Genomic DNA, 11,778 nt, shown 5'->3' with positions numbered 1-11,778 from the left:
TAGGTAATGTGTGCCATTATGACTTGCTGCACCTATCAACCCATCACCTAGGTATTAAGCCCAACACACATTAGCTATTTTTCCTGATGCTCTCCCTCCTCCCCTCCCCCAGCAACAGGCCCCAGTATGTGTTGTTCGCCTCCTCATGTCTATGTGTAAACACAACTTTTCTATACACTGGGAAACCCCCAAAATTTGTGTGACTTGTTTTACTGCAATATTTGCTTTATTGCAGTAAGCAGCCTGGAACAGAACCTGCATATCTCTGAGGTGTGCCTGTATGTGGTCGTTTGAGCCTAGGTAAGTCAGTCAATGAGCCTCCTTCTTTTCAAATGGGAAATAATACCTGTCCCTTCCCATAATAGGGTTGTAGGCTCCAGTGGGCCAAAGCATGTGACAAGTGGGTACCGTAGGCAAGGCCAGGGGCTGGTTCACTGAGCCTAAGAGGATGTTATTGGGGACTCAACCAACTCTTGACCATACTACTTCCTGAGCATCCATAACACAACTTGCTCAAAAAACCTATCCAGAATGTGGCAGCAGCAGAAGCTTGATTTGGGGTCTTCCATAAATAAACTTGAAGGTAGGCAGAAGGGCTTTCCATCCCCTAACTGGAAGGAGGATGAGTGTCATGTTTGAATCAGGTGGAAAGTGAAGGCTCCCATCAGGAGGCATCATCTAAGCATCTGCGCTGTGACACTTTGGCCATGGGGTGTCAGTTTGCAGCTGGAAGACTTAAAAATCAACAAATCAACATTAAAAATAACCAAGGCCTTTGCCAACACAGTATGTCATGTTTATTGGGCTATTCACAGGTAAGCTTAAAATACAATGAAGAAAAAAGATCAGACATCATCAGGAATGTCGAGAAACAAAATATTTAGCATTTCTTAGTTTCAAATGTTACCATTTCATTGCAGCTGAGGAATACAGGCCATTCATTGACATAACTGCAATGGGTGAGACTTATTTTTAGTAACAGGAAGCAAATATGTTTAACCAATGACTTTTAGGACAAGAAGCAAAAAAGAAAACAATATTTTCATGTAGCAAAGACAAGAAAATCATTTATACAAACTAAAGTGATACAAAATACATTATAAAGAGAACACACATACAAAAGTCATTAAGTTGGTCAAATAGCAAAGGATGTCACAGAACACCACACTGAGAGCACATTGGTGTGAATTCATTTCAGTTATGAAAGTATGTCCAGAGTGTGTTACACATTTACTGAGGTAAAGGCACGATCACTTCAACATAATTAATGGGGAAGAATCCGGATTCCCCGTGTATCATTCCTTCATACCAGTTTTCATCTATTTGATTGGTTAACGTAATGATGTCCCCTTCTTTAAATCCTAATTCTCCTTGGTTTTCTGGCTCAAAGTCATAGAGACCACGACAGCAGGGCTGGTCCATGGGAATGTTAGAACCTGTCCGCATGATATGGAGACAAAAAGTACAAGTTAACATGATCGATTATCCATGGGAAATTAGAAATGTGGAAAAACTTAGACCCTTAACAGCAGGCCCTGCTTCCTTCCCACAAGGCCAGCTCCACCCAGCTCACGGGTGCTGTTTGTGGTCTCTGGCTGCTTCAGCTCTCCCAGTTGCCTGCGCTGACGCCATAAGCCCAGTGTCTATCTTTTCAATACTCCCAGGCAGAGAAGTCATGCCCAGCCCATCTCCCAAAAGCAGTCACTCAGCTCCAACTGGAGTCCTAAGGGAGGGACAGAGGAATCACAAGGCCCACCTCCTTCTCTCTGGGAGCTTACAGTTTCTTTGTGGGGATTGGAAAATACATGAGAAACTTTTATTATTTATCTATCTATTTTTGAGACAGAGTCTTGCTCTGTCGCCCAGGCTGGAGTGCAATGGTGTGATCCTGGCTTACTGTAACCTCTGGCTCCCAGGTTCAGGCAATTCTTGTGCCTTAGCCTCCCAAGCAGCTGGGACTACAGGTGTGCGCCACTACCCCTGGCTAATTTTTGTATTTTTAGTACAGGTGGGGTTTCACCATATTGGCCAGGCTGGTCTCGAACTCCTGGCCTTTAGTGATCTGCTCACCTCGACCTCCCAAAGTATTGGGATTACAGGCGTGATCCACTGTGCATGGCCAAGATACTTTTAGAGAACAAATATGAAGTGTATATGACTCATGGTTCAGGAGCTCTGGGGAGTGGGTAGCAGGGAAGACCTTGGTGGTCAACAAGATCTTCCTAGTGCATGGGCAGGATGAGGGCTGGGAGGAGAGAAACCAGGACAAGAAAGGCAAGAATATTTACAGACCAGAATTTACAGACAAGAATATTTACTGACGTCTATTCCCAGAATAACATCAAAAACAATTTTTTTTCAAAACAAAAGCATGCTAATTGTGAAGAAAAAATACATGTATGCAAAATGGAGAAAGAAAAGTCAGAGCTGTAACCCATTACCCCAGAGATAACTGGACTAGCTTTCAGATTCCAGATGTCTTCATGATTACATTTGTGCATATATTTACATATAGTTGTTTTCATAAAAGATTCTTCTTGTACACACTAGGTTGAATATCTTCCAATTTTACTTTTAGTTACTGACTAGGTGTCAACTCTCACAATGTAACATTTCTTCAACTAGTCTCCTGTTGTTGGACATTTATGGTTCTTCCTTCTTTTCCTTCTCTTCTTTTCATCTCTTCTTTTCCTTCCTTCCTTCTTTCCTTCCTTCTCCCTCCCTGTTTTTCTCGACTTCTCTTCCTTTTGCTTCATTTTCTTTCTGTTGTCTCTTTTATTCCCCCTTGGCTTTTAGAGACAATTCTTTGGGGGAAAAAAAGTTTATACATAAATATCCACAAATGTGCACAATTAGTTCCTGAGGATAAATTCCAAGAAAAGGATTTCATGGTCATAGAACATGAATTTGTTCTAAAATATCTGACATTTAGTGTCAATTTATTTTTCTATTAGGGTTGGTGCAAAAGCAATCACAGTTTTTGCCATTACTTTCCATGGCAAAACCCGTAATTACTTTTGCACTGACCTGATATCACTATTTTTCTTCAAATGTTTAGAAGTCCCTTTATACTACACATATTTACCCTTTATCTGTCATTTCTGATACAAACATTATTCCCAACTTATCATCTGTTCTTTTTTTCTTTTTTCCTCATTTTGTTTTTGAAGTTTGTGCTGGCGGTAGGGCAGAGAAAGGGTTTCTGTCTTGCTGTGGCATGAATGCACAAATTTAAGAGTATAAACAGTCAAACTAATCACACTTTCTATTCATGGTTTATTCTCCACAGTCCTATATAAATACTCAACTAAATTTTATTCTAGTATTTTTATTTATTTATTTTTCATGTCAGAACTTTTACTTTTATAATCCATTTGGATTTTGGCAAAAGGAGGTAAATACCTATTATATTTAATAATGCTTATGCAGTTATACCAACGTAATTAAATAATCCATATTTTCTCTAGTGATTTCAAGTATTGCCTTTATCTTTATCACATATTTAATTATCATGGGACTTAGATCTATTTTTGGATTTTCTATTTTGTCCCACTGACTCATTTTGGTAACAGTACCATATCGTTTTAAATACTGTAGCTTTATAATAAATGTTAATAGGCTGGGTGTGGTAGCTCACACCTGTAATCCCAGCACTTTGGGAGGCCAAGGTGGGCAGTTCACTTGAGGTCAGGAGTTTGAGACCAGACTGGCCAACATGGTGAAACCCCATCTCTAAAAATACAAAAGTTAGTCAGGTGTGGTAGCACATGTCTGTAATCCCAGCTACTCAGGAGGCTGAGGCGGGAGGATCACTTGAACCTGGGAGGTGGAGGTTGCAGTGAGCCAAGATCACACCACTACATTCCAGCCTGGGTGACAGAGTGAGACTCCATCTCAAAAATAAATATAAATAAATAAAATGTTAATAACTAGTAAAACTAGTTCATAGTCATTACTCTTCTATTTCAATATTTCCTTGCTATTCTCATGAATTCATTTAACTAGGTATATTTTAGTATTAATGTGACATGTTTCTCTCAGAAAAATCTCACTTCAGTTTTGACTGGTTCATATTTTTTTTCTTTGAGTATTAATAAGATTAATCTTAGGAGTTTTTTTTCTTAATAAGTGACTTTTGCCATCCTATTTGATGATTTCCATTTTTATTTCCTTTTTCTGTTATAAGACATTTTCCTCCCTCTAGACTTCAAGTGAGAATTGAAGCAAGTTCTGCCAGAGATTATGTTCTTTCCCCACCAAGTCTTCTAGGTCCAAGTGAAGAGAGAAGGTATGGGGTATTTCTATGGCTGTCCAAATGAGATGCCCCTTTGTCCTGGGGAGAGGTAGAGAGGTGACAGCATTGTGGGAGGAGGAAGAGAAGGGTTGGGGCAGTGGAGATTCCTGGTGTGAGAAGGATTATATTATGTTTGTTTAGACAGCTTGAAATTCACAGAGTAGCGCCTGTTTCTCTAAGGAACAGGGCACTCTAAGGAGCCTTCATCAGTGAAGTACCACAGGTTGTACCAAGGTAGCTTCCTGTTGCCTTCCTGTGACAGTGGTTCTCAACTTGGTGGCACACTAAACAGCCCACTGCCCAGGTTGAACCCCAAACCAATGAAATCAGAAGCTCTGGCATCAGTATTGTTTGTTTCTCAGGTCCTTCCAACGTCCAGGGGAGGTTGACAACTACCAGTGAAATGATCCTCTCCTCTACTTCCCCCAGGGAAGCGTTAAAGGTTAAAGAGACTCAGCTGGCAAGGAAAGGGAAGGGGGTAATGGCAGGGGAGCTCTTCTTCCCTTCAGGGAGGCAGCTCCTGTCCCGGGACTTTGAAACTCTAGACCCACCTGCAATATAACCTCTACGATCTACGTGATGTTTCTAGCCTCTGGATGGCTCCTTCCATGACAGACCCCATCCCTGCCTAAGTCTGTGTATTCCTCTTGTCATAATGATGAAAGCTAGGGGGTAGAAGGCTATAAATATCAGGGTTTAGTTCACTATTTTGTATTTGAACAGAACAATATTCAACGATTTCAAACAAAGCATAGGGGAATAGAGGGCTTACAATACAGAACTTTTCATTTTTCTTGGGTCATGGAGTGCATACGTGGGTGGATAGGCGGGGGCTGAGCACTGAAAAGGGCAACCTGAGCCGTGAGTCAAAGTCTACTTTATTAATGTATACTGTTTTAATGTGGATTATAAAAATAATTCTTATTCTTTTAGCATTTCTCCCACTACTAGTTTTTAACAGAGTCAGGTACTAGTTTTTAACAGTCAGGTGCCAAACCACATGGTAGTCTCGGGAAACATTTCCTTGAACACAGAATGTTAATGCTAGAATGGAATTTGGCAGTCCTCCATGAGTCCTCCCCTTTTCAAAAAGAAGCCATCAATGCCTCTGAGAAGTCACAATGGCCTGGCCCCAGGGCTACTGGCTGAGCCAGAAACAGGAGGGCTCCAGACCCCAGGCCATCACCTACCTTGCTCCATGTCACCTCCTACATGATATCACTAAGGGTTGCCAAGACATTTCATAGGCTGACACACTGACTACAGGGCTAATGATAGATAGATAGATAGATAGATAGATAGATAGATAGATAGATAGATACATTTATATATTTCCCTCCTATTTACTCTATAAGCCACCTGCAATGACCAAAATGCTTAGTGGCAGGCATACACTTGTCCAAGTGTATGTACCACTTCCATGTGTAAACCAGGCCACCACCTCCATGTGTAAACCTGTTCTTGCTGCACACACACACAGAACAAATCATGGAAAAGCTGCATTACTCACTTCTCATGTCATTCATTCTTGGCAAGGAACCACTGCCACATTGCCCACTTTTATATTCTGAGAGCTGGAAAGAGACCAGCACTCCTATCACACTCCATCAGCACCTAAACCCAAGACAGGGCATCTCTCCAGAGACCACTGAGTAGAAAGATCCTGTTCGAGAGCCCCCTGACTCATGCAGTGCAAGTGCACCTGGCCCTCCAGCCACCACTGGGCTGCCTAAAACACTAAGAGCAATTGGCACTTGCTAAGTAGGCACTTGGTAAATCCACCCCAACCAGAGCTCAGACTGGCTGCCCTGAATTACACATGCAGCCAGATGATATTCTGAAGTATCAATGCCTTTTTCATTCTGGGTCATTTCTGTTGCCTGGGGCCCTCAACCCAAGGAGCTGGGGCTTGCTTCTCTTACTTCAGGAGGAGGGTGGAACCCAGACATGAACAAAGCAGTCAATGTTTAGCTTTTAAGTTCCCAAATAAAACCATTTCAGTTGTGACACATTGTGAAAGCCAAGGCTTTTAGGCTTTCTGCTAGAGCCAGGCAGGCTTTTATAAGATTTAAGAGCAAGAGCGATAGAGAGACAGAGGGAGAGAGAGAGAGAAACTCCTGGGTTCCAAGGAACTAGAGTTTGAAGAACTCAGAGCCTAGCATTTTGATTATAAGCCATGGAGAAGGAGGAGCTGTTTCCTGCCATCCAGAGAAGAGATACAAGCTCCTCCTGGAGGCAAGGAAGTAGGGAAGGGGCCTGGAGTGAGAAGAGGATGAGCAAGAAAATTGAAATGCTCCTTGGATGCCACCCTGGGGAAGGGGGTCTTAGATTCCACTTTCCACAGAAATTCTGGGAGAAGGCAGCTATCAAAGTTCTCTGGACTAACACAGGGGCTGCAGCCCAGTGGAAACCACGTGGTGTCACTAAGTAGAGATGGGGCCTGAAGGCTGGTGGCTCCCTGTGAACTGTGAACAAATTCCCTCAAGTTCCCAGCAGGAAGTGCTGAGGGGTCACTGAGGCCAGAGACAGCCTGGGGGCAGTGACACAGGGTTCCAAATGCAGAGATTCAGCAACCCAGAGAAGAAGGCCTGGGCCACAGATGTCAGCAGGTCCTGACCCAGGCCCAAGGCCTCCTGTGACGAGCCACCTCAGCTGTGGAAGCGAGCTTCCCTACCTGACACCATGATGTTCTGTAAACTCCCCTCACATCCAGGCAACATCTTAGGACTGGACCAGTGGGAGAAGAGAACCTTCAAGAAAAACCAACAGCCCTGATAGGGAATTTCTACTCTGAATTGACTGTTTAAATCCGGAATCACCTAAGTCATAAATGGATAGTCTACGCTTTCTATTGGAAGAGACTGAGCTACCTTGAAATGGCAAGATTGTGCTTTTTTCCACCATTAGAAGAAATGGAAAAAAGATTTTAAAACTTTTTTTTTTTTTGGTCAACAGCAGAAATGGAAAAAAGATTAAGTTGTTTCCACCACTGGTCTACATAGAGGCTTGCAAGCAAGTTCAGTTCAGCTAAATAGAAATTAAGTTGCTGCCCACCTGAGTGACAGTGTGTGAATTTTCCCTTGACACAAAAGTCACCACGGATGGAGCCCCAGAGTCCAGGCAGAATGGGCTGGATTTCCTCAATGGAGGCTTTCCAACTCTGTTAGATATAAGCCTCTCCAAGAGAGCTGAATGCCTGGTTTCCCACCATCAGAAGCCGGCACCTCAGCTGAAAACATCTCGTAAGAAAAGACTGGTCCTACTCAGTGTCCCATCTTTGTTGAAAACCCCCTCCCCTTTCCCCTGTGGTCCTGCAGCTGGCAGTTCCTCGTCTACCTCCACCTCCTTGCTCTCTCGCATTCAGTAGCTGGCACCTGGAATCACTGGGCATAGTTGCAGAGAAGCTCCCAGCTGGCTGCTGTGGATCTGGGTGCCCTTGAACAGGCGGCTGAAACCCCTGACCCTGGGCTGTCCAGTGAGACGGCTTCAGCCAGGGCTGCCCTCCCCAAGTGGCCCTGTGTTTATTTTCTCTTACTCCTGAGACCTGACTTCAACCAAACGTGAGAGCCAAGGTGAGAAAACACAGTCTTCCTTGTTAAAGTACTGAAACAAAGATTATTTTAACAGAGAAAAGGGAGTGTCCCTGTTAAATATTTATTATTCAAGCTCCGTTCCACACCATTAGGAAAAAGAGAGAGAGAGAGAGACGCTACCACAAGAGTTTAAGATGGCTGGTCAGTAAGTACTGTATCAGTAACACAGTAGGAGGTAGGAAAACCACGTTCCCCCTGAAATAAACTGACTTCCCTCTTGGCATTAATATGGTTCAGTCCCTCTTATTTTAACAGCAGGAAAATTATTTGCAGTTCCCTCCCCCAACTCCACTTATTATATATATGTATACACACACACATATATATACACATATATATATATTTTGGCTAAAGTCTCTGCTGCTGCAAAGAGTTATTGCATATGCAGAAATGCTGAGCACATTTTATTAAGGTAGAGGCAGTCCAGTCTACAATTCCTCAGCCCCACTCAGCTACAGGGATGAAATAATAACTCTCAGGTGTTAGTGTTTACCATGTGCCAGGACAATATTCTAAGTGCCTCAGAGATATTAGTGGATTTATGGATTTAATTCCCAGAGAAATTCTATGAGTAGGTACCACTATTTCCCCCAATGTGAGGGATGGAGAAATTGAGGCATACAAATTTAACACAATTAAGCCACAGCACTGAGACTTGACCGCAGGCCAGGTCGAGAGTCCGTGCTCTTGATCCCTATGCCATATACCCCTCTGAAAATTGTTAGTTTGTGGTTTTATCCCTACTCTTTTTCTTTCTGTTCTCCTTTTTTTTTTTTTTTTTTGAGACTGTCTTGCTCTGTCCCTCGAGCTGCAGTACAGTGCCCTGCTATTGGCCTGCAGCTTTGACCTCCTGGGCTCAAGCAATCCTTCCGCCTTAGCCTCCTAAGTACCTGGGACTATAGGCACCATCATGCCCGGATAATTTTGGTATTTTCTATAGAGGTGGGGTCTCACTATGTTGCCCAGGCTGGTCTCAAACTCCAGGGCCTAAGTGATCCTCCTGCTCTGGCCTCTCAAAGTGCTGGAATTACAGGCATGAGCTACCACACCCGGCCTTCTCCCACACCATTTCTGAGCCAACTCCAGCCAATGGGGTGGCCCATCAGCTGGGCTTGGAATGAGCCTTTGGGTCTTCAGTTCGGCATACCTCAGGATGCTCCCAGGCCTTGGAAGGATCTCTAAGAGCATTCTCTACCTAAATCCTACCCAGATCCCCAGGAAGGTCTGTCCATGTCCCACCTAGCCTTGCCTGTCACACCTGAAGGAAAACTTCCGGGCACTTAGTCTCTATCCTGTCTTCTTCAGCCTGAGTTCCAGCTTCAAAGTGAGCAGCTCAGGCTTCAGTTAAAAACAGTGCCCACTCCAGGTGGTGAATTAGACACCAGAGTAGAGATGGCATCAGAAGGGACTGGCATGTCTGTAGCCTGGCCTTCTCATTTTCTCTCTCTCTCCCATATGCCAGGATCTGGAAGCCTGTTCTCCAGGGCTCCATCTCTAACCTTGATTTTAAGGGAGGTGAAGGTGGAAGGACTGGTCAGTGGTGAAAGGGGCGTCCTTTTCTCTGTTGCACTAAAAATCACAGCTCTTTTGTGGAACTTGTGTTCTTTTCAGACCACCGAAGGAGCCCACTGTGCTCGCTCCTTTGCTGGCCTTGACTGTGGGGACTTCATGATCTGGAAGCATTCGGTCAGAGCATCCCCACTGAAAGGCAAACTATGACCCCACCCCCACAGCTATTTTGAGGGGCAAAGGGGATAGAGAGAGAAGTAATTCACACAATGCTGTCAACATAAGTCCCTGTTGGGGTACAAGGTATGGAGTCTCCCAGAAGCTACTGACCTGAGAAGGGCTCTTTGTCTTTTAGTAAATCCCCCAGACTGTTGTGTCTTTTGAGTATTTTAGTTCCTGCTTTTTATAGTTTTTCTCTTGCCTCCCTTGTAGTCTGGCTGCGACCTGTCACTTTTTCCTGCCGTCAATGGCCTTCCCGAAGCAGTCCCTTGGGCCTTCCTAATCTGCTGGTTCCAGTCTGCTGTAGGCTGGGAAATCAGATAACCAATTATGTAACATTAACAGTGCTGCATTGTGGGCTCTTACTCTGTACCGAGTCCCTGGCCCAGTACCCCTAATTCACAAGATCCAATTTAATCCTTAGAATAATCCTGTGAGGTAGTAATGAGAATCTGCATTCATTAGATGACGAAATTGAGACCCAAAGGTATGAACTGAGCCAGGATTCGGGCTTCCCTCTGACTCCAAAGCCCACTTTGCAGTAAGGCAGGTAACACCCCTTTGGGCTGGGTGGGCTCATATTCTGCTCACTTCCTGGCCTGAAGTCAGGAAATCCAAACGTGTTTCCTTATTACTTACACCACTTGTAGAGCAGCTAAGGAACAGACAGGAAGGTACCTGCTGATGGGGGGAGTCCACATCCCAGTCAGGAATGGGACCCCAAGTCTCCTGGAAGCTTCGGTTCCAGAACCCAGGTGACCTTGAGGTTTGACTGTACCTGCACCATCCGACTAGAGAGTTCATCTCCTACCATGGTGGGGTAGAAATCTGATTTGGAACTTTCAGGTTTATTTCTGGTTCCAATTCATTTTCAAACTCTCACCGAGTGTTTGAAAGCATGGAGCCGGGAGCATGGAGCCAGGCACCATGCTCAATCTGTGAGATACCATCTCCTCTGAGTTCAAACAAGCATATCTGGTTCAAACTCCCTTCAAAAAGTTTCTTTTTTCCCATTTATAATCTCAAATTGTTATAGCAGAATTCGTTTGAAGCACATACTTTCTCGCTATCTAACCCAGACACAACACTGGTGTCCAATGCTGATAGATACCACAGACACTATGTGGTTCAACATCTCTAACATATTGTTTTTCTCCATGGGGAAGAGCGCACTGGACAGAAGCTTCAGATCGCTGCATCTTTGCTGTGGATTAGGTCATCTTTGGGTCCTGATTTCCTTATCTGGAAATTTTAAGTGTTGGTCTATGATGGTTAAGTTGTACACTACCAAGTAAAATCTAGTAAAAGTCTATGAACTGTCTTTCTAGAAATAACAGCCCTGTATTTATCCACAGGAGATGTGATTTATTGAAATTACTTGTCAACGGAACTCAAGCTTAACCATTAAAATCTGTAAAAGTAAGCATGTGTGCTTTATGTTAACCTTAATGCCAGTCTTCCTCAATTTACTTGGGTTATATTAGATGGGTTTAACTAATAAAGTTGTGCCCTCCCCCACCTTACAAAACCATGACTTGTCTACTGAGATGACTTTTGCAGATAAATATCAAAACCTGTGGCCCATTTATTTATCAAAATAAACTTTCTGGCAGGTGACCCCTCTATTGCAACCAGATCCAATGTGTGTGGCTTGTTTTTGTTGCTGTTGTTGTTGTTTGTATTATTATTATTATTATTATTATTATTATTATTTTGCCACTCTGAGTTCTGGAAAATGAAAATGCAAACAGCAGCCTTCATTAGAGTTGACTTTCTGGCCACTGGCATAGTGATCAGCTTGCAGATGATACCTTGTCTGGCCTGCTCCTTGCTTTTTCACAATGTGGATTAGTTGCCAACATCTAAAAGTCAGGAGATGTCACATAAACATAGGGTTTCTGGCTAATCTTGAAAAATCAGAAAGGCTAGCTCTGATGGGCCCACATTCTCAGGCAAGGGGCACTTGTCGTAGACTATTGGCCACCCCCTTCAGAAAGAACAAGTGTTTTCTAGTTGTTGAAGGACACACCTCTCTCTGTCATGATCCTGACTTGGAAGCTTAAGTCAGCCATTTATCACCAGCCTTGCACTACCTTCTTACACTTTTCCTATGTCTCTCATTCCTATAATCTGGCATTCAAGTTTGCACTTGCAGCCACATCC

The 11,778-nt window shown here is 43.6% G+C and overlaps 1 protein-coding gene across 6 annotated transcripts in view; it reads right to left on the bottom strand.

Annotated features, from left to right (window-relative positions):
- Nucleotides 1-774: 774 nt before the first annotated feature.
- The window catches only part of SH3GL3 (SH3 domain containing GRB2 like 3, endophilin A3), a 199,379-nt gene continuing 188,375 nt past the window's right edge, over nt 775-11,778 (bottom strand). For 3 of the 6 annotated variants that reach the window (XM_030930694.1, XM_030930697.1, XM_030930695.1), the window contains one exon: nt 780-1,436. In XM_030930694.1, the coding sequence (XP_030786554.1) occupies nt 1,231-1,436 (206 nt within the window). In that variant the 3' untranslated portion in view covers nt 780-1,230. Of the gene's footprint in view, nt 1,437-9,726; nt 9,924-11,778 lie in introns of all 6 variants that reach the window. The other 3 variants (XM_030930693.1, XM_030930696.1, XR_004057324.1) reach the window with 2 other exon arrangements.

This window comes from Rhinopithecus roxellana, chromosome 5 (assembly GCF_007565055.1).
Source record: "Rhinopithecus roxellana isolate Shanxi Qingling chromosome 5, ASM756505v1, whole genome shotgun sequence".
NCBI classification, from domain to species: domain Eukaryota; kingdom Metazoa; phylum Chordata; class Mammalia; order Primates; family Cercopithecidae; genus Rhinopithecus; species Rhinopithecus roxellana.
Note: the sequence above shows the minus strand (reverse complement) of the source record. Positions and strands in the feature narration are given on the sequence as shown.